Here is a 22712-nt window from a genome sequence, read left to right on the forward strand (position 1 = left end):
TTGCTTATTTTAAGAAAGAAGCTTTAAATAGGAAGCAGTTTCTGTACTTCTTTTTCTTAAACATTTATTTTAATCAGAAAAGTGGGGAGGGTAATAGTGTGTATCACAGTTGCCTTTTCAACAGTATACATTTATACTTTCTATATTTTTTCCTCCTGAGAAAAAGTTTCTTCTGATTAGTAATCTAGTATACAAAATATATGGACTATTAAAAGTTCTAGAGGGTATTTGCCTCCATATAAATAGATTCTTAAAATGATAATTTCTGGGGAGTTTTTAAAAGCTTAATAGCTTTGTAGGAGGTAATGTATGTAATATGTAATCTATATGCTGTAAGAGGTAACCTCTTTAAAACTTGCATATTCTAGTAAGATAATTTTATACTATATAAATTGCACTCTAATCTTGTGATGTGATTTTTTTGGTCTTGTACAATTTCTTTCTGATTTTAATATCTGTTACTTTTAGGAAGAAAATGAAAATCTTTTCTGAGTCTCATAAAACTGTTTTTGTTGTGGATCACTGCCCATATATGGCAGAATCCTGCAGACAACATGTTGAATTCGATATGTTAGTAAAGAATCGGACCCAAGGAATTATACCTCTAGCGCCCATATCAAAATCACTGTGGACCTGTTCAGTGGAATCATCCATGGAGTACTGTAGAATAATGTATGATATTTTTCCTTTCAAGAAACTGGTAAGTTCTTCTAGCCGTGCTGCATATGATACCTGATTGTATAAGGCATATTTTCCCATTTTAATCAAGTCTTTTAATACCATTAGCTGTTGGTTAGATTAAAAGATAAAATATAATTTATTATATAAAATTTATTTGTGCTGTTGATGCACTTTATAGCTATTTAACTTAGTTTAAGTAGGAGATAAATCCCATTACGTGTTTATTTTTGAGACCTTTGGTTGCCTTACTGTCATTTTGTAAGTCAGTGTAAGACATGAGGTGCTTTAAGGTCATGTACAGTTTTATTATTGTGTTCTGCATTATAAGTTTACAAAACCTTGAGTGAGGTATTGCTTCAAATTGTATTTTGTTTATCAACACGCTTGGTAGCACTTCTTAAGGCTTTTGGTACCAACTTTGAAGGAATTGTGGGCTTTAGGAAGAGGTAGAATCTCCCTGAAACTACCAGTTCAAAAAAGTGGGAGAGCTTCCTGCCACACATCTCCTTGTTTAGAAAAATAAATACCTGGTGGGTTCTGTAGCATTGTGTTGTAAATTCAGGTAACTAATCCCTGGTTTTCTTAGATCTTTTCTCATTATTGAGTAAGCCCTTGTGCGGTGTCCTAAAGGTTAGTTACACTTGAAAAACCATGGAGGTAAACAACCTTGTGACAGTGCTATAGGTACAAAGTAGAGATTATGGAATACTGACTGTGTCAGGGAGTAGCTGGGGCAGAGGCTGGGCACTAACAAATACTGCCGGCAGTTCAGTGTTTTGATGCATGTCAGCTGCATTGCCTTGATGGATTGCATGTCATGATTCTAAGACAATAAATGTTTAATTTCAACTCTAGTTTAGAGCTTAATATACATTTAATGTATATTAATATGCATTTAATATACAGCTAGGTCCCATTATGGAATTATATCAACTGTGTGCTTAATAGATTTAAATCAGTTGGCTGCACTGGAGCTTGTGTGTTAAGAGAAACTGAATTTGAGATGTGTTGTGGTTTAAGGCCACCACGCAGCCTTTGGCTCCCTCCTCCCCTTTGGTGGAATGGGGAGGAGAATTGGAGGAACAAAAAGGTAAAAACCCTCATGGGCTGAGGCAAGGACAGGGAGGGTTCACTCACCACTTATGGTCATGGGCAAGAAATAAGACTTGACTTGGGAAAACACAAAAAAACCCAAGTTAATTTGTTAACAATGAAAACCAGAGCAAGATACTGAGAGAGAGAACTACATCTTAAAAAGATATAAAAAGATTTCTCTACCTTCTCCCCCTACTCAGCAGCACAGGGGACAGGGAATGGGGGCTGTGGTCAGTCCATCACATGTTGTCTCTGCCACTCCTTCCTCCTCAGGGGAGGGCTCCTCACAGTCGTTCCCTGCTCCAGCATGATCATGGGGTCCCTCTCACAGGAGAGTCCTTCCCACAGGGTTGCAGTTCTCCACAACTGCTCCAGCGTGGGCTCCTGGCAGAAATCGGGAACAAAGCCTTTGGGCCTGGGAAGAAGGGAGGGGTAGAGGAGAGGTGCCTTTTTAAGATGTAGTTCTCTCTCTCATTATCTTGCTCTGGTTTTCATTGTTAACAAATTAACTTGGGTTTTTTTTTGTGTTTTCCCAAGTCGATTCTATTTCTTGCCCGTGACCATAAGTGGTGAGTGAGCCCTCCCTGGCCTTGCCTCAGCCCATGAGGGTTTTAGTAAGAGGCTGTGTGGTGGCTGTAAAACCATGACAAGATGGAAGGTGTGCTTCCTCTTGACTTTCTTGTCATCTTTAGACCGTATTTTGCTATGCAATGTTTCTTAAATCTTGCTAGATATTTACCCTGTGATCTACCGTGACAGTCCTTGGAGAATGATTTGCAATATTATGGTATTAGGATTTACTTTATTATGTAGCTGTTCTACTGAAAATCTTACCTGATTATTAACATACTGCATAATATCCTGCAATGCTAAATTGGTGTGGAGACTGATATAGTGGCTTAAAAGTTTAAAGAGTAAGAAGCTGTTAATCATAATGTTACTGAAGCGTTATCTGAATATAACAAGAGTGGATGCTTTTTTTGGTTTTGTTGTCTTACATTTAGTTTGGCTTGTCATTGCACCGATCACTAAAGTATCAGAAGAAAGAGGTGTAATTCGTGTTTGGGTTTGGGGAAATAGCCATAATGACTGTTATTTGTATGACATTGTATGTGCTTTTTTGATCCTTTTAGGTGAATTTCATTGTGAGCGATTCTGGGGCTCATGTCTTGAATTCTTGGACTCAAGAAGATCAGAATTTGCAGGAGGTATGCTTTGTAACTGGTCTGTTGTTTTGTAAGTCTAGTTTAATTGCAGAATAAGTAGAAGCTTCTTGCTATGTTCAGTATGAAATAACTTTAGTTAATTAAAATATTGGTGGAGCTGGTCTGAAATTATTATGTAATGGAATTTTAAGAAGTAGCCTTTGAGGCTGGACTATTCTGTAGGCAGCTTTACATAATTTAAAAATAAGCCAGTAGTTTTCAGTATAGAGTTATGTATTAAAATAAATATGATGAAGTTACCTATATATTTCTTCTGTAATTTGATGATACTTATTGAATTTTAAATTCACTTATTTTTTGTACACTTAAGTGACATGCAAATAAACTGTACAAAAAAAATTTAAATATTTTCTTTGCTCTTGCTTTGCTTCATGTTGAATGGGTTTGTCCTTTGAAAAATTTACTTTGGGGAGGAACTGAATTTCCAAGTTCTTATAAAATAAAAGCAGACGGCAATTGATAATGTTAAAATGTGTCAGGTATTGGATATAACTTGCTATTATAGCCAGGTATTTTTCTGTAATACATGAGAGTATTATATTCTTAAGGCTTAGTAACAATTAATAAATGAATTGTGAAGGATAATTTAGGGCCAAATGTTTTCAGAATGCTGAGAACATATAATGGTCTTTAATTGCTCTGTTTGGTTTTCTCCCAACAATAGTAATTTGCATGTAAAGTAAGTTATAATGATGACCTTTCTCTTAACTGATCATTTTAATAAATGGCTGGAAGGTAATTTTCAGTAGTTATTTTTTTCTTTATTTTCAACTAGTTGATGGCAGCATTAGCAGCTGTTGGGCCACCTAATCCTCGGGCAGATCCAGAGTGCTGCAGCATACTTCATGGTCTGGTTGCAGCAGTTGAAGCACTCTGCAAAATAACAGAATACCAGCATGAGGCTCGAACCATGCTCATGGAGAATGCAGAACGGGTTGGAAACAGAGGAAGAATAATCTGTATTACTAATGCAAAAAGGTATGTGTAATAATGTGCTTCTACCACTTAAAAAAAAGTAATTTTATACATTTTTAGAAGTGTTTCATTTATTGTCGTGCATTAAGTGCCCTGAGTAGCTAGCTTTTTTTTGCGTCCCTTATAGATAATTTCTTGCCTTATTAAAGGTTTTGTTTATGGAGGTCTGCTGCAGTAACCAACCAAAAATTTCCTACTTGAAATAAGGGAGTATTTAGTGGCATGCTGCTTTGAACAGGAGGATTGATTATTCTGCATTAAAAACATATTAATGTATAAATGACATATTAATCTATAAAATATTATATATAACATAATATATAAAATTTATTTCTAGTGACAGTCATGTTCGGATGCTTGAGGACTGTGTTCAGGAAACCATTCATGAGCATAACAAGCTTGCAGCTAATTCAGATCAGTGAGTATACTTTTTGCAAATATTGTTTCTCTTATTCTGCATATGCCTGTTATATCCTCTGTGAACAGAGGTGTATTTTTGTCACTTAAAACTTATTCTGATGAACTGTTAGAGTGAATGCCTGTGTGAAATAGCAGGTGCTAAATTATGATACTGTTGACTTAGAGCTAGTGTATAATCATTAGCTTTTCAGTATCATCCTTTAATCACAGGACAATATTTCTTTAGGTTGTTATCTTCTGCATCTTGCTCCAAGTAAGACACATAAGTGTGCCTTGTTGTATACTGTATATTTTGTATACAGTAGTGCGTCTGCATTTTTTTCTTGATAATGCTGCATTCATTTTACATTCATCTTTCTTTGACTAAAATAGCTAACTTATTTGAAACTAGTTTTTAATTTCTAAATTGTTGTGTTGCCTGCCACTTTCCTTGAGATAAAGGAATCTCTTGAAATACAAGTTGTATCTCCTCTGAGAAGTTGTTTTTCCCACCATATGTTTTGTCTAATTAAACAGTGAACTGTTTGGCCCAGACAGAGAGTGTGTATTGCCTTGTGAAGTGTATAGTAGATGGAGATACTATCCTTGGTTGCTCCTTAGGCACTTAAATAGCAGAAGCAGGAGTCTCCTATATTTACCTGCTGCAACCACAATTTCATATATGTATAAAGGATACTGCCCCAGGGAATCAGATTCTAAGTCCACTGTGAAGACAGAAAAGTGGTCTCATTCCTGTGGGTAGGGATGTGGAACAGTGTCTTGATTAAATGTTTCATTTGGGTAGTTGTTTTCACGTTCACTGGAATCCTTATTAATACCTGTGCAAACACTTGGAGACACAAATCCTCTGTAGAGCTAGAAATGTTATAAATTTTTTTATTATGATAAAAATTTATTTTGAAGTAAGTGCTTTTGAAAGCCATTAATGTAACCTAGTTTCCACAGAATGCTTTCAGAAACAGTATATTGTAGTATATCTTTATGATTCTGTGTTCTGTAAATCAGATGCATCTTGGGAGAATTAGCCTAATTTCTAGGAGATAGTCTGCCAGACTATAGAATAAATAGAATATTTTTATTTTGAAGTTTAATGCAGATTCAGAAATGTGAGTTGGTCTTAATCCACACTTACCCGGTTGGTGAGGACAGCCTTGTTTCAGATCGTCCTAAAAAGGAGGTAAGGACCTTTAAAATGAGAAAATCTGTCCAAGGATTAGGAGCCATGTCAGACTCAAAATAGACCGTGCAAATTAAGTATTCAGCAATAAAGTTTTGAGCCTCTGGTCTCTGCTAAGGTGTAGGAAAAAATGTAGGTGGGGATTCTTTGAAAAGTTGGCAGCCTGCATATTGCCATCTAAAGTTTATGCTTTGTTTTCTTGTTGTGTAGTCTTCATGCATAATATGGTATCCTCTTTTTTAAATTTCATTACCTAAATTTCTTGCAGTAATAATTCGTGATTCATTTTTTTGTGAAGTAAGACCACTAATGACATAGAATGACAGTGTTGAGTTTGATGGTTTTTTTGAGAAGGAAATGCATATTTAAGAACCTAATGGAAAACCCAACTACTTGGTGTGTTGAAGAGAGTTTAGTTGAGTAACTTTCCTGCTGTTCAAGCATATGCCACTAGTTAGCACAAGCCCTGTTTTCCCAAATATCTGTTACTGGATGATGTCATTATTGTTCAGCACTGTGTTCCGTATTATCCAGACTAATATGTCAGCATTTTGAGCCTTTTAGTTGCATGGTTTTCTCATGAAACCAAAATGAGATTTTGTATAAGTTCTGTTGTTCCAGTGTTAGCAAACAGAATGCCGCCTTAATGAAAATCATTGGAAGGCATCTCTGCTTCCAAATGAAAGGGTAACATATTGTAGGAATGTGGAATATATTTGAAGTTCAGCAAATACTTTAGGTACCCTACAGGTACTTCTAAAGATTATTTTTTGGAAAGGTGAAATGTTGCATGTAAGAAGTTATTCTGTATATTAGCATCTCAGTTTGGTAACAAAAGCATGAGAGCTCTGTGGACTTGTATGCTTAGTGGTTTCAAACCAACTACATGCAAAATATTTTGTAATTTGCTCTTCATTAGTCTGCACTGCTCAGTATTTTAATGTGCTGTCTGTAAGAAAGAGAAAAGACATAAGAAAATGTCTTATTCTTAGCATAAGAAGCATCTAGTCCTGCATATTATTTCATAGATAAGAAGGACTCTAGTAGCTATCTTCCTAAGATTCTTTTCTCCAGAACTCTTTTGTAGTTGTGCAAAAAAAAAGTGAAGAGAATTTACTAGTACTACTGTAAGACAGTCATCCTTATCATTGTGGTTTCTTTTTCAAAAGCCTAAAACTTTTTGGCAAGCAAAAAATGAATTACAATTTATGACTCGTGTTTGTTTCCCTTGTGTGTATATATGACACACAGGCAGGTGTATAAAAATGACTTTGTTCCTGTTACTCAGCAAGTAAAAAAGCAAAAGACTAGGCCCAGAGCTACTATTGAGAGGATTTCTTCCCCATGTTGTGATGCTAGTTCTTCTTATTAATAATTAATGGCTCAAGTTTTCTAGCACACTTCTAATTTTTTGACAATTTGTAGTGACTGCAGCTGTAACAACTGACATAACAGGACAGATTCTGAATGAGAAAAATTTTTGCTTCTTTCTTCTTAGTTTCCCATGCTGTGGGTTTTTTGGGTGGCGGTTTCTCCCTCCAGTCAAATTTAGTATAAATATGCTTATTTTAGAGTTTCAAATTAGCAATATTGTGACATGATACTAGAGCCTAGTCCACTAATACTATATACTCTATGTCAATTTATTTTAGCTTTCACCTGTTTTAACTAGTGAAGTGCACAGTGTCCGGGCGGGAAGGCATCTGGCTACAAAACTGAATGTTTTGGTACAACAGCACTTTGATCTGGCTTCAACCACAATAACTAACATTCCTATGAAGGTAATATTGTGTCTGTAGCTTTGTGTTAACTAGCTTGCATCACTTTTAAATTTGTTTGAAAACTTTAAATGTTTATTTTAATTGAATTTCTACATTGTTTTTCTCTCCATATCATATTTTCTGTTTTGTTTTTTTTTTTTAATTAGCCCACATTCAATGTCTGTGACCAGGTTAGTAAAAATAAAGAAGGGGGAAAAAAAAAAAGCAAATAAGGATCACAGAACAAAATGTTGTATTGCTGAATCTCAACTTTTGATGTAGCGATACAAGTATTATTTCAGTTCTGTTTGTATTATTTTATATAAATATGATCTTATTTACCTCAGATTACTTTGTCTGTGATTCTTTTGTCTTTTTCTAGTTGTGTTTAGATATTCTTGACCCTTGTGCACTATAGTGGCATAGTGAGTCTCTTTTTCCTCTGTTTCATTATCATGCCCACCCAACGTAAAGGTGTTTGTAACTAATAGCTGGTTTTTAACTAAAGGTTTTGCAGTAGGTTTTCCAGTTCGGAGATCCATAGACCAGAAACAGGAGGACAGGGGATGTATCTAGTTAAAGATTTTAAATTAAACATCGTCTGTTCAAAGTCATTTATGTCCCTATTTTTTAGTAATTTATTGCTACGGGAGTGAAATCAGTGCAACTAAGAATTTCAAGTATTATTAAGTTTAGGGTAATTACCTGATCAGTCAGCAAGAGACAATTGAAGCAGAAGTGTCAATATTGAAACAAAAAAAAAGGGCAGGGGCAGATCAACTTTTTTTAATCGGGAAAGTTTATCAAGTTCTAATACTGTCAATCATTACTTGCATCTTTGAAAGCTAGCAATTTTGTATGGATAAGTTAAAATATGAAATTTTAAAAATACTTTCACAGCTTTAATGAAAGTTTGACATGGGTCATGGCATAAATGTGATTTAAGTTTGCAAATACCTTGTCTGTAACTTTCTGACCTGTGTGCTGCTGGTATGTCTCTCCCTTCTGCCTTTGTCCTTATAGTAATAGACTGTGTTGGGTTCTCTGTGGTTTTTTCTTTTTTTTTTTTTTTTTCCTAAACTTGGAATAAATTGCCAAGGTTACTGTTCTGTTTTTGCTAGTCCTCTGCAGCTGTTTAAAGATGCAGCAGCCTCTTTACAAACATCAATTTTTTAAACACAGACTTGAAGCTGCAAGTACAGTTTTAATGTATTTTAAGTACAAGAAACTTATAATTTTTATGTGTGTTTTTTTTGTTTTGGATTCTTGAGATTCTTAGTTATGAAAAGTAATTGCCAATCTGTTCTGGTGTGACCATTGTTGCTGCTCAGTAAGTTGTAACTGCTGGTGGTATTTAATATCTTGTAGGCTTCCTTAATTTCTTCATTAATTTAAAGAGAAGTAGATAAGCCTATTTTTTACCTGTATTTTACACCATGTGTACTGTTAGGGCATTTGCATAAAGAGGAGACCATAGGGTTTCAAAAAAGGAAATAAAGAAGTAGATGGCTGCATCTTTAAAGAGGTCAGAGAGCAAACAGTTTCCTCAACATTGCAATCCTGTTGTTGTCTGATGCACTTTGGAGACTTTTTGTTTTCTTCTGGAGTGAAAGGTAAATGTAGAATCATTCATTTATGAAACCAGTGTCCTTTAGCTAAAATAATTATATTTATTATAGTTATTCTTTCTACATTTCTCTTTTAAAGGAAGAACAACACGCTAACACATCAGCCAACTATGATGTGGAGCTTCTTCATCACAAAGAGGCACACGTTGACTTTTTAAAGAGTGGTAAGTAGGAATAGTCCTCTAAAAGTGGCTGTTGATCAGCCTGCTGGAAGTAGTCACAACAAAAGACTGCGAGCTTCAAATGGATGTAGACTTCAGGCATGATTAGCACATTTTCAGTTATTTATAACAAGCCGAGAACTTGATTTGTAATGTTGGCATTGGACTTTTGGTCATTGTTGTCATATTTTAACACAGTAATAAGGATATAACAATTGAAAACAGGTCAAATTCATCAGACAAGGTTTCACATATGTTCAGGATATTAGTGTGAGATTTGAGGGGCATATCAACTTCTTATTGAGATATGAAAAGTAGATGAGACAAGATGTGCAGTGATTTTACAAAAGAAAGTACCTCTTTGTGAGTATTTGTGCAGAATTATTCCGTGCATGATTGAGCTTTTAATCTGTCCGTTAAGTAATAATTGACATCACTTACATCCTGTAGGCCTGTTTATAACAATAATTGTTTTCAAAAAGACAACAGTTATTTGGCTTTTGAGCTTCTTGTTGTATTTGAAACACCTCGTATGCTTTTTGTAAATTTGGAATTATTACCTAGTAGTTCTCTGAGGTGAATTTTTAATAACTCTGTTTAACTGAGGTTAGAAAAACACAACAGTAAGCCTTATGGAAAACTATTTTGTTCAGGAAAGTTTGATGTAAAATTTTGTTAATAACTCGGGCTAAAATTCTGTATTAGTAAAATCAAAAGCAAAGCCACTCAGTGGAAAAAACCCCCAGCCTGTGTCAGCATGTTGTGGAGTACTTAGACTGAAAGCCTTTTCAGTGCTGAAGTCTCACTTGAAGCTTTTAAAGTCTTGTATATGCTTCGTTTTCTCTTACTGCATTGATTGTTACTTCTGTTATATGATTCAGTACCATGAAAAGCTTAGTCTGATTTACTATGTGTGTAGAATATATGTATTTAGATACAAGCTGTAGATACTTGTTTTACTATCCAAAACTGTATTATATAGTTTTAAAGCATATTAGAAGGTTGATGGTGGTTGAACTTATAAGAAGTGAGGAATTTCACAAATGAGTTACTTATGTCAGAGTTCTTTAACAAAGACTGGATATTTCTTTTCTGAAGTTTGAAATCATATGTCCATAAGTAGCTGTTTTAGGGAGTTTGTGCTTTTTTTTCTCCTAAGGGGTTTACCATTACTTTGAGAAAAAGGAGGTCACTCCTTGTTGTTGTCTACAAGTACTGTGCTCCATATTTTAGTGGAGTGTATGATGAAAGGTTGAGGAAAAAGAATCAGATTTCACAGTAATGAATTCAGACTCACCTGAACCTGTGTTACCATGCAGAAAGCATAAAATGACTCAAGGAATAAGTCTACCACTAAAAGCCTAAAGCAAACTGACTGCAATTCCTCTTTAACTTGTTTCCATCAGAACTTTGAGAGAGGAAAAGGTCTGTTCTTGGAGCCTGTAAATTTTGGTTTCTCTTACTTGTTTTTAAAAAAAATCTTTTAGCTGTTATAGCTCTGGTACTAGGAAGGTGGGAATTCAGTTACATTGATCTTATTTCTGTGAAATGTTGCTAGAGAATTTTTAGATAAGTAAGTTTGACCTTTAGATATTCTGAGAGAGACTTTCTAAAATGGTTCCAGCTATTTTAATTTAACTGAAAAAAAATCTACTTTTGCTAGTTACCCGCCTGATTAATAAGCAAATCAAATATTTAGTGAGTAAATGTCTTTTGATATGAAATAGAATCATAGAATGGCCTGGGTTGAAAAGGACCTTAAAGATCATCTGCTTTCAACCTGCCTGCTGTGGGCAGGGTTGCCAGACACTAGAGCAGCTGCCCAGGGCCCCATCCAGCCTGGCCTTGAATGCCTCCAGGGATGGGGCATCCACAGCTTCTCTGGGCAACCTGTTCCAGTGCCTCACCACCCCCCGTGTGAAAAATTTCCACCTAATATCCAACCTAAATCTCCCCTCTCTTAGTTTAAAACCATTCCCCCTCATCCTGTCAATATCAACCCCTGTAAATAGTTGCTCCCTCTCCTGTTTATAGGCTCCTTTCAAGTACTGGAAGGCCTCAGTGAGGCCTTCTTTTCTCCAAGCTAAACAAGCCCAGTTCCCTCAACCTTTCTTCATAGGAGAGGTGCTCCAGCCCTCTGATCATCTTTGTGGCCCTCCTCTGGACCCGTTCCAAGAGCTCCCCATCTTTCTTGTGCTGGGGACCCCAGGCCTGGACACAGTACTCCAGATGGGGCCTCACAAGAGCAGAGCAGAGGGGGAGAATCACCTCCCTCTCCCTGCTGGCCACACCTTTTTTAATGCAGCCCAGGACATAGTTGGCCTTCCGGGCTCCAAGCGCACACTGCTGGCTCATGTCCAGCTTCTCGTCCACCAGGACCCCCAAGTCCTTCTCCTCAGGGCTGCTCTCAAGGAGTTCTTCTCCCAGTCTGTACCTGTACCTGGGATTGCCCCAGGTGCCCACCGATGCCATCACTCCATCATAGAAGGCCACCAGATTGGTCAGGCAAGATCTGCCTTTGGTGAAGCCACGTTGGCTGTCTCGGATCACCTCTTGGTCTCGTGCGTGTCTTAACATGGCTTTGAGGAGGATCTGCCCTATGATCTTCCCAGGCACAGAGGTGAGGCTCACCGACCTGTAGTTCCTTGGGTCTTCTTTTCTCCCTTTTTTAAAAATGGGAGTAATGTTTCCCTTTTTCCAGTCACTGGGGACTTCCCCCGACAGCCATGTTTTTTCAAATATCATCAGCCAGCTCTTCCAGAACCCTGGGATGCATATCGTCTGGCCCCACAGACTTACATACATTCAGTGACATGAGGTGGTCTCGGACTTGTTCTGCTGTTACAGTGGGAGAGTGTTACCTCTCACCCTCACCTAGAGGTTCAGGGTTGTGACAGACATGGGAAGCCTGACCGCCAGTGAAGACTGAGGCAAAGCGCTTATTGAGTACCTCAGCTTTTTCCATGTCTGAGGAAAGAAAGCTTCTCACATGAAAGATTAATCTAAACCCTAACATATTGCATGTTGATGTGTGTCCACTTCTTCCCAGTTATTGTGTATTTGAGCATATTGAGTGACTGAGCTACTGTAATTATGAAACTTCATGCAAGACTCGGTTAATTCTTTCCTAAGAATATGTGTGTCAAAGATCATAACTCGGTAGTAGAAACATACTTTAATGTATTAGAGAATATTGATAATATTTGTTTTAAAGACTTAAACTGATTTTTGCCAGACCAGTTATCAGTGAGACGTTGTATGAGAGTATTTTAGTGATAAAGCATCTACAGCCAGTAAAATATGTTGAGAGATGTTCAGATTGGATCTTGATATAACAAAGGTGCTGGATGATGAGACTAAATAATTCTTTCCCCAAAAAAGCCCAACTTGTCAAATGTTCCTTTAGATCAGTTTCAGTTTTGATCTTGGGATATAATATATATATGAAATGATCAGCTCTAACATTTCATAAGAGTACTGATTTCTGTGTGGAAAATTTGAAAAGACATTGTCGTTAAGTCCTAATCATTTTAAAGAAAAATATTGCTTATTATAGATAAACCAAAACATATCTATAATTTCCTAAATCTTGACTCAAACCCATGGAACATATTCTGAAGCTGCAGTATTTTGTTCGCTGAATTGTTTTTTAAAATATATGCAACAGCTGCTGATTTTAAAAGGTTATTTTTTCAACTGCCACTGCTAATTACTTTTTTGCTTAGGTTAGATATCTAGCTTTCCAAAATTAGATTACATTTTGTATATGCTCATGTTATAAATATTTTGTACCTTGAAAGTTTAGAGTTTTTTGCTAAAATAAAGGAAATATGGTCAATCATGTTATAACACACTGTTTCTGACTTTATTTTGCAGGTGATAATCATATAGGTGGCAATAGCAGAGAAGGCACATTTAAAGAAACTGTAACATTAAAATGGTGTACTCCTCGAACAAACAGTGTGGGTAGGTAACGTGGTATCTTACAAAACTTATATTCTAAGTGGAGTTGAACACTGTTCTCTCTGTACACTGATAAGAATCTGAACAAGGAGGTAATCTGCTTCTTGTTAATGCTGGTTTTACCTTTTGCACTATAAACCTTGCTGCTCTCTGTGCCCTACTTTACTAATGGTCGTACGATGCTCTTGTGATCTTGGCTAATCAGTGGTTTGTTTTAGAGGTGTGAGGGGTAGTAGTATTTTTCTTGGTGTCTTTTTTCAATCTCCTCTTTAAGTATCATGAGGTGTTCCTTGACTACAGTATTCACTAATAATTTGCGGCCGCCCCCTTCCCCCCCACAGGGCCAGGTGTACCTTGTCCACAGTGGTGCTTTTTTAACATAACAGCTTTGAAACTTTGACTCTTTTTTGGTTTTCATTCTTGTTTTGGGGCAGGGAAGGGAAATCAAAGTACTATCTTTAGTGTAATCTTTCAAGTGCTAAGTAAAAAGCTTTGTAAGGATATTAGGTGCATGCAATGATACTATCAGTAGACTAGTTCCTCTATTAATTTTCACATCCGAGTAACAGAGAGGTCCCTACCCAAATCTAAGTAAAGGAGAGAAAGACACAGAGGATTTGGGGTAGCACAGGAACTGCCTGGGCATTCAGCTCATGCACTGTGTAGCATGTCGGCAAGATATGTTGACTTTTTGAACCAGTAGGTCAAAAATATAGGTAAGAGAAATAAGAGGAGGTTGACTCTACCTTGAAAAAATTGAGGAGATAAAGAACTGGCGGATCTGCTGGAAATAGGGCTTGGGAATGTATTAGGTTCTCGGAGTTGAGAGTACTGGAATGATTGCAAGATGGTGAAAGGAGCAGACTTTTAGATTGGGAGACAGCTAGACTTGCTAGTTCTACTGATTGTGGAATAAATAATAAATAAATTAATAATAATAAATGTGCACTGTGTTTTGTAGGATGTGTTGTGCGTGCATGGAACTACACTCTCAACTTTTCTACTCATTTGTTTTTCAGAACTGCACTATTGCACTGGAGCGTACAGAATTTCACCAGTAGATGTAAATAGCAGACCTTCTTCATGCCTTACTAACTTTCTCCTTAATGGTAAATTTATCCTTGGCTAGTTATTTAATGTTTTAGCTGTTAATATTGTGAATAGAGGACTTACCACATTTTGGTTTGTATAGCACCAAATGCCTATGTACTGTAAAAATGTCAAATTTATTTTAACATGTCATATAAATAAGAGAAGAAAGTTGTTAAAGTACTCAAAGGCAAATGGGATGTGTTTTGAAACTTGAAGATGGGAGGAAAGGTGTAAAGAAGGAGCAGGTATTGAATTCTGGTCATTCTTTTTTGAATCCAAATGTACAATACTTTTCACTTTATTCTGTTTAGTAGGAAACCCTGCTTTCGGTAGGTGATAGTGAACTTGATCACAATGATGACACTGACTATTGCAAAATATTGGCAACTTGTGTCTATGGCTGATTTTTAGCAGATGCTGGGCAGCCTCAGAAAGCTCTTTTAACTGGGTTATGAGCAACTAAGTATGTTAGTCAATTGAAGCAGACAATGTGTACTGGGATCGGTCAAAAAGAGTAGGTTAGGTTTAGTTATCTTTTGCCTATCTGCAAGATCTTGCCCGCTGCCATGAATAATCTTGCTGTAGGACGTTGCCATTTAAATAAATGTTAAAAAAGTAAGCCAAAGCTGCTGCTTCCAAACGCGCAATATGTAGTCAATGTTAATTACATGTGGGATTTTGTAACAGTTTGCAAACGAAGTTTCATTACAAACATTCTTTTCATGGGATGTTTTCTTCAGTCAAGTAATTTGAATGTCTAAATAAATGTGCACTAGTTTTTATAAACACTACATTTTATGTATTTTTTTCTAAAGATTCTGTACTGAAAAAGTACTTTTGATTAATAAAAATCATTAGAACCAAAATTAATTGCATATTTCACTGTCTCCTTTATTAGGAGATAACCACTCTACTGATCTTCTGTTTTTGCTTCCTCATAACAAACAACTTATTTGGAGAATGCACCCTTTTATGCTTAGCGTATTTTACTGTAAATAAGAAAAAGGCATTCTTATTTCTCTGTCTGAAAAGCCGTATCCATTTTAAGCGTTAAAAAATAGTATCAATATATATGATTTATATTCAAGTAGGTTATTTTGTTGTTTTTTAGAAGTTGTTTTTAATGAGAGAGTTTCTGCAATAGGGCCAAATAAGTTTAGTATGCAATGTAATCTGATAATTAAAAGTACCAAACTGCCCTTGCACAATATACCGTTTTCATGTCTTAAAAACGTGTGTTTTTCATAAGAATATTGTCCTACAGAGAAAGTGACTGGTTGGTCCAGGACAAGAGGCTTTTTTATCTTTCTGTGTAAAATTTAAGAGCATATGACACTATGTTCTGTGTAAAGACATAGACTAAATACTCAAAGGAGAGAGCTGTGTCATGTATATGTAGTTCTTAATTTAAAATTGCAGCATGCAGTAGCTAATGAAACTGATCTAATTTCCAACAGGTCGTTCTGTTTTGTTGGAACAGCCACGCAAGTCTGGCTCTAAAGTAATTAGTCACATGCTCAGCAGCCATGGAGGAGAAATTTTTTTGCATGTATTAAGCAGCTCAAGATCAATTCTAGAAGATCCCCCATCAATTAGTGAAGGGTGTGGTGGAAGAGTCACTGACTACAGGATTACAGTAAGATTCTTTTTCTTTTTTTCTTTTTCCTTAAGTTGTTGCTTATCTCGGATGACAAGAGATCTGATGCAATAGATGCATAGCGGAAATGTTGGTATGCTTTCTTGAGAACTGGAGTGGGTTGCATGGTCAAACTGGGGTTTTTTTTGTACTGCTGATACATATTTAGTACAAAGCAGTACATCTGCTTGTTGTTGCACCTGCTTCATAGAATCCTTTCCGTGTAACAGAAGTATTTGCCTCCTTATTCACTCTGAGTAATTAAAGTTTGTTCTGATTCTAGGATAACATTTTTCTTGGCAAGTTTTTTTCTGTGGGCTGGATATATGTCAGACTATATCCTGCTTACTGTCGGAAGGATAGATTGCATGTGAATGGTTTGTACAGTAAATAGAAAAGATGAAGCTGTCAGCTTTGAACCCTGGATATGGAGCAAACAACCAGCTGGCATTAATTTTGGGATTTTTTTTCCTTTATTTTTTTCAACACATCCTTTGTATTGTTGTAAACAAGAAGTGGTTTCCACAAAAATGTAATAAACTCTTACCATACATGAAGTACATTACAGATCCAGAAGGCCTCCTCATCAAAAACCTTGCATCAGTTTTTAACCCATAATTTTATACAACTATTTTTGTGTTCTCCCAATTAATGTACATCTGAAAGCCAGAATCAGGGCTCTGGTTGTTAGGGCAAAATTTAGTGGTGGGGATGGTACACGTTTAGTGATGAGAGATAATGCTGTTTTACCCATTCAATGAAAGTTACTGTGTTAGAGAAATGCCTAATTGTATCTTGTTTGGTTATCATTAGGATTTTGGTGAATTTATGAGGGAAAACCGATTAACTCCTTTTCTAGAGCCCAGATATAAGATCGATGGAAGTCTTGAAATTCCATTGGAACGTGCAAAAGATCAGTTAGAGAAACATACTCGTTACTGGCCTATGATTATTTCTCAGACTACCATCTTCAACATGCAAGCTGTAAGTACCCTGAGGTTTGTAACCTTTTATTCTGTTCTAGATTAAGTTTCACCTTGCTACTTGATGAAATAGTAACTCTATTTTATGATGATCGCTTGCCACAAAATCAGTTTATTTTCAGCTTTATTTTCACGAAAGTACCCTGTATTTAATGTCAATATATTATTGGAATGCCATCTAAATAGGGTGGAATATTTGAACCTGACAGCTACAGTGCTCCTGGGTAAAGAATATATGCATCTGCTTATACCTGCTCAGAGTTATTACTAAATTGATGATAAGAGGGGGGTTTGTTCCATGGTTCTGTTGCCTTTGATTTCTTTCTTCTTCCTGTTCCTCTCCTGCTACATACACAGATTTTCTTCTCGTTGACTTTTGTTTTGTCTTACAGGTAGTGCCGTTAGCCAGTGTGATTGTAAAAGAAGCAATGACTGATGAGGATGTTCTGAATTGTCAAAAAACAATATACAATTTGGTAGACATGGAGAGGAAAAACGATCCACTGCCAATTTCAACAGTTGGTACCAGAGGAAAGGGTCCAAAAAGGTTACATGCATATCTCTTTTTGTCAATGCTGGACTTTTTTCAGAAATACTCTTACTGATACTGTTTTCATACCAAAATTTTAACGTTTTGCCAAGAGTAATATGTAGCAGACTAAATGCTGTATGTACACAGAACAAATGCTGTGAATACTTTGCATTATTTAGGGGCTATCACAATACTGATATTGCTGTATGTTAAGAAAAAAAATACATCACTTTACCCAAGAATTGTGGGTATGTTAAAAAATATGAAAACAAAGATAGTAATCAAGAAAAATAAGAGATTGATACACGTTAGGACAGAGAAAATTAAATAATTTCAAATTAATAAAAAGGAAAATTTAAACACTGTAAATGAACAGTCTTTAAAATTGGGTTATATTAGAGAAGTCAAATCCTTTTGAAGCAGTTATTTCAAATATGAGCTACTCCTTTAAGACAAGCATAGTATATCTGATGTCTCAGTCATTGTGATGTGTGCATTGTATTTCCAAGAACTGTCTGAAAAGAAATTCAGAAGATTTTCCCACATGACTGGAAGTTACTTAGAATAGCATGGTACAAGTCTTTCTAAATTTTTTTAATCCAAATAATTAAATAGTAGCTAATTTGCATGTCAGTACATGAGTGGCCCTCTGCATATCCTGACATTGCGTAGTTGGCAAACACCTGAGAGGATTCAGAAGTGCCTTTTGGCAGTGAGATCTTGTGGACATTGAGTTTGATTTTGGTGGACATAGTCTATTTCAATTTAAATCTAAGTCTGGATGTTAATTGGGAAATGTTACATACACTGTGGTTTCAAGTTTCAAGCATGGAGTAATCCCAGGTGGATAGACCACCAGTACAAGAGGACAGAATCTGTTCAGAGTTATTTTTGGTTTTAGGGGGTTTTTTTGTTTCTTAAGATCTGTTTTTTAACCTTAATCAATGGTCTAATGATGTAGGCAACTGTGTATGTAATATTGTTTTTTCTGGACCCGTTTAGAGATGAACAGTACCGGATTATGTGGAATGAATTGGAGACCCTTGTACGAGCACACATAAACAACTCTGATAAACACCAGCGAGTCTTAGAATGTTTGATGGCTTGCAGGAGCAAACCCCCAGAAGAAGAGGAGCGCAAGAAACGAGGTAGAAAGAGAGAAGACAAAGAAGACAAGTCAGAGAAGTTGGGCAAAGACTATGAATCAGATAAGCCATGGCAAGAATCAGAAAGGTAAATTTTCTGAAGTGAAATAAAACTGTAGCATGATAGCTTTTGTCCTGCCCTACTTCAAAGAGGAGGGGAATTGTGATGAAACAGTTGCAGGTTTCAATTTGATGTGTTCATGCTTGTAACCTTGGCTTACTACTAGCGAGTGTGGATCCCAAGGTTTTTGGATCAGTCACCATTACCAAGCTTGGGAAATGGTCATCTTATTATGATGCCTGCTTATCAAACTTTTCAAATTAACGTATTTTACAAGCAGTATGGTTCTTGGACAAGTTGTTGACCACTTAGCAGGGCTTTGCAGCTTGAGGAATTGCTATGGATTTTATCATAACCACACCACCTATTAGACATTTAAACTGTTTTGTAGAAATATAAAGCATGACTGAAAACTCAGGACAGGCACTTGTTTTCTCTTGAGCTGTAGGTAGTTTAGTGTTCAGGCAGATAAAAAATCCAGATTGATTTGGCTCTTCTCTTTAGTTGAACATCAGGATTGATTGTTCATATACCTACTGTCTATAATTCATTATGTTATTGTAACTTCTCTAAGTGGTAAGCGTCTGTCAGTCTCTTCTGTTATCCATCTTTCAGATTACTATTCTAAAGAAATCAAAAATCTCTCATGGTACTAAGCTTAATTTGCATATGTTCTGTGCATACTACAGTCGTTTAGGATAGGAGGACCTATTGTCATCGTGCTGGTAACCTTTCATGCCTTTCTGTGTATGATCGAATGCATTCCTACAATAGCTTTTACTTTCACATGTGGATCAAAAATGGGGACTGAGATAAAAGGGATTTGGTTATGGAATAGGTCTGGATTCACGTAGAAAAGATAGTAGGAAATGGTGTGGTATATTTGTGCATTCATTGTTACTTACTCTTTCCTTCAAAATTCAGAATGATCAAGTGTCTCATAAATACTGCTAACTAACTGAAATGAAATTTTAAGATCCTTCCTTTACTTAAGGTTTTATCCAGAGGATTATTTGGCTAGTCTTCCTATTGCTTTTCATGCATTCCAAGGGGCCAAAATAAATTTTCTTATGGTATGGGTTGTGTATGTCTTTGAGGAGTACAGAATGGTATCAAGAATCATATGTGCTGCTCTAACATATTTCGCTTTACTGTTTTTCCTTCCCTCTCAAAAAGGTTAAAAGGTCTTTTAGATCGTGAAAAAGAAGAACTAGCAGAAGCTGAAGTTATCAAAGATTCCCCTGATTCTCCTGAGCCACCCAACAAAAAGCCTCTTATTACAATGGATGAAATGCCCACAGTTGAAAAGGCAAAAGGTAAACCAGAATAATTGCAACAGATTATTTCTTTTAAAGATAGAAGTTGTTTTATCAGTCTGTATTTTCTAAAGTAATGAGATGAATCTTTTTGGAGTTAAAGCTAAGTCAGTGTGGATAATTTTTAATTAAACTCTTGGTGTTGAGAAATTAATGATAAATGTGTCAACCTCAACAGGTCTATGTAAAGAGAGAGATATCGATACTGTGTGGGTCTACTGATAGGCACTTGGGTTGACAGGACAAATTTCTGCTGGTGCTATTTGAGCTACTGTATGTCAGAAATGCTATCTAAGGGCAGGTATCAGAAATCACTGTCTTCTGATGACATGATATAAACATGCCTAAGCAGTATAGTTGTCGAATGGATAGTTCTCACCAACTTCTCTTTCTTGGTGTGAGCTATTATCATCTGCCTCAATGGCCGAGCCAACGTTCAGATTCTGCATTTGAAGCAAAATCAGTCTCATGTGAAGCACCTACTCAGCTATTACCACTTTGCATATTTTATATTTATTTAGCCTGTATTATAAGATTGTTTAATATTAGTGGTTTTAATATGTTGTACTACTGTAGTCTGTAATTTCTTCTAAGCCTTTATAATGATGTAATGTTCAGGAATTCAGAAATTAAATCACTTAGACTCTTTTTACTTGCAATTTTAGGGCCAATGTCCTTGCTGTCTTTATGGAGCAACAGGATTAATACTGCCAACTCTAGGAAACACCAGGAATTTATTGGTCGTTTGAACTCCGTCAACAATAAAGCTGAGCTATATCAACATCTGAAAGAAGAAAATGGGTTTGTATCAGTGAATGGATCACTACAAATATCTTAGCAGTAGTCAGTATGTAGTATGGAGGAATACTTCAGTTACAGCGTTAAAAAGACTCCTTACTCTTTTGAGGATTAAAATTTATAAATACATTCCTTTATCTCTCAGTACTGATGGAGAACTACAATAGTGTTTGCTTTTCAGTTGTTTGCATCTGTGCTGAGCAAAGCTGAGTGCTGATAAATGGTCTGCCTTAATGATTGCCCTTGCAGCATAACTCCTAAACTTAAGGCAGTTAAACAGTAGCTAAGCTGAGATTTCTTGTTCCAGTCTGTTTCTTGCTTTAGCTTCGAAAGGAATGGCTAATAGAAAAATATTGTTGATAGTAGAGTGGTTGAATCTTGTGCTGTGCTGTAGTGAAGTTGACGGTTGTCCATGTTTGACCAAAAAATACTGAAAAACCGAACCACCCTCCTTGTAAGTATGTGAGATGGTGGTAGTCAATTATCAGTGTAAGTAAGGTGAAAATTAAGACCTCGAAACAAACTGCTGAAGCTCAAATTTTAAAAATAGATTCTGTGTAGTCACATGAGTATGGGCTTTTGTCTTTTGGTGAGGTTGATAATGGATAGCTTTTTGCTGTTGCTGCTGGAAAGTTTCTTTGAAGAAACCTTTCCTTTATGTACTGATTACTGCTTAAAGAAGTATTAAGACGAGATAAGATTGTGTATGTTGGGGGCAGGAAGAGACAGGTTGGTTAGTGAAGTACAAAATACTTATTAAAAAAATATTTGTCTGATTTTTTTTCTTAATCTGTTGATTCTGTTTCCAACAGTAAGCCTTACCAATTGTTGTCTTGCATTTCAGAATGGAAACAACAGAAAATGGAAAAGCAGGCCGGCAGTGAAGATTAATTTTGGTTTTTTGGACAAAACTTGGCTGAATTGCAAAAATATTTAATGCTGGAATTAATATTGGTACCATTTCAGTACAATTGTATAGCTTTGTTTTGGTTTTTACATTTTTCTATTCTTATTTTTGCTATGAAATATGAAATCCACATATCGCATTAAATGAATAGTGTGCAAATAGGAGCTGTCCTGAAGTATTTTATAGTCATGTTTTTAGGATGAAGAAAACCCATGCTGCCATGGACTAAATCAAGTAATCAAAAATGTTAAGAGTTTAAAGGTCTTTCCCTTAAGTATTGTTTAATATTTCAAAATCAGTGATGACTGTTTAAAAAAAAATACAAGTAATTGATAATTAACTGATAACATTGTTAATTTTGGTTCATGAATACTTTTATTTATGTGAAACTTCCTCAGGAGTCCAGAATTATGGAAAAGATTGCACACAGAGTACTTAGTCACTGAGCTGAGAAAATGCTAGTGTTGGTTTTAAACTAAGGGGTAGGAGAGTGGTTTTACAGATAAAAGTTGTTGGTTTAAGAACTTTTTAAAAATTGACTAGAAATGATCTTTGAAAAGCAAAGCCTTTTGGCTTGTTGTGCTGGAGTTAAGTATTTGTTTGTAAGCAAAAATAAACTAAAATTTTTGCTAATCATTACATTATTTTTTTTCTGAAATATGCCCTCTAAGATATCTGCGGTTTTAGGTCTAAGCTTTTTGAATGTCATGGAGGGACATTCTGGATATTAATGGCTGTGAGGTGACAAAGTATGTGATCTGTCTTCAGTTTCTTTGAGTAGAATATTTTTTTTTTTCTTAATGAAGAGTAGAATTCTCAAACAGGAAAACTCTCTCACCTGGTGTTTTGTGATATAGTCCCTTGCAAGATTTTGAGTTGGCTTCCAAAAGGGTCAATTTGAATGGGCTAAGGAAGGATGAATAGGTAAGCATTCCGAGTATATCAGCCTTCCTCTGATCTGCATCTGTTGCCTTATTCTAGCTTGTATAAAACTTTAAATACCATAGTTGTGATGACTAGATCTGACCACAAGTATCATGCAAGTATTCTTTGCTTACGTTGGTATCTGAGTCCTTTCTTCAGCTGTGTTAAAGTACCATGTATAGTTTCAGGGTGATTATTTAGCCACGGTGATGCACATGTGTTAAATGATTTC

The 22712-nt window shown here is 36.0% G+C and overlaps 1 protein-coding gene across 1 annotated transcript; it reads left to right on the forward strand.

Annotated features, from left to right (window-relative positions):
• Positions 1 to 474: 474 nt before the first annotated feature.
• On the forward strand, positions 475 to 21533 carry ASUN (asunder spermatogenesis regulator). The gene is made up of 16 exons (XM_010078336.1): positions 475 to 700; positions 2910 to 2984; positions 3778 to 3980; positions 4315 to 4395; positions 5484 to 5574; positions 7227 to 7355; positions 9042 to 9126; positions 13000 to 13089; positions 14106 to 14195; positions 15636 to 15814; positions 16628 to 16798; positions 17190 to 17344; positions 18332 to 18562; positions 19712 to 19851; positions 20517 to 20652; positions 21494 to 21533. The coding sequence occupies exons 1-16, from the start codon at positions 476 to 478 to the stop codon at positions 21531 to 21533; spliced, it is 2121 nt and encodes a 706-aa protein (XP_010076638.1). The 5' UTR covers position 475.
• The last annotated feature ends 1179 nt before the right edge of the window (positions 21534 to 22712 follow it).

Source organism: Pterocles gutturalis, unplaced genomic scaffold (genome assembly GCF_000699245.1).
Source record: "Pterocles gutturalis isolate BGI_N339 unplaced genomic scaffold, ASM69924v1 scaffold4101, whole genome shotgun sequence".
NCBI classification, from domain to species: domain Eukaryota; kingdom Metazoa; phylum Chordata; class Aves; order Pterocliformes; family Pteroclidae; genus Pterocles; species Pterocles gutturalis.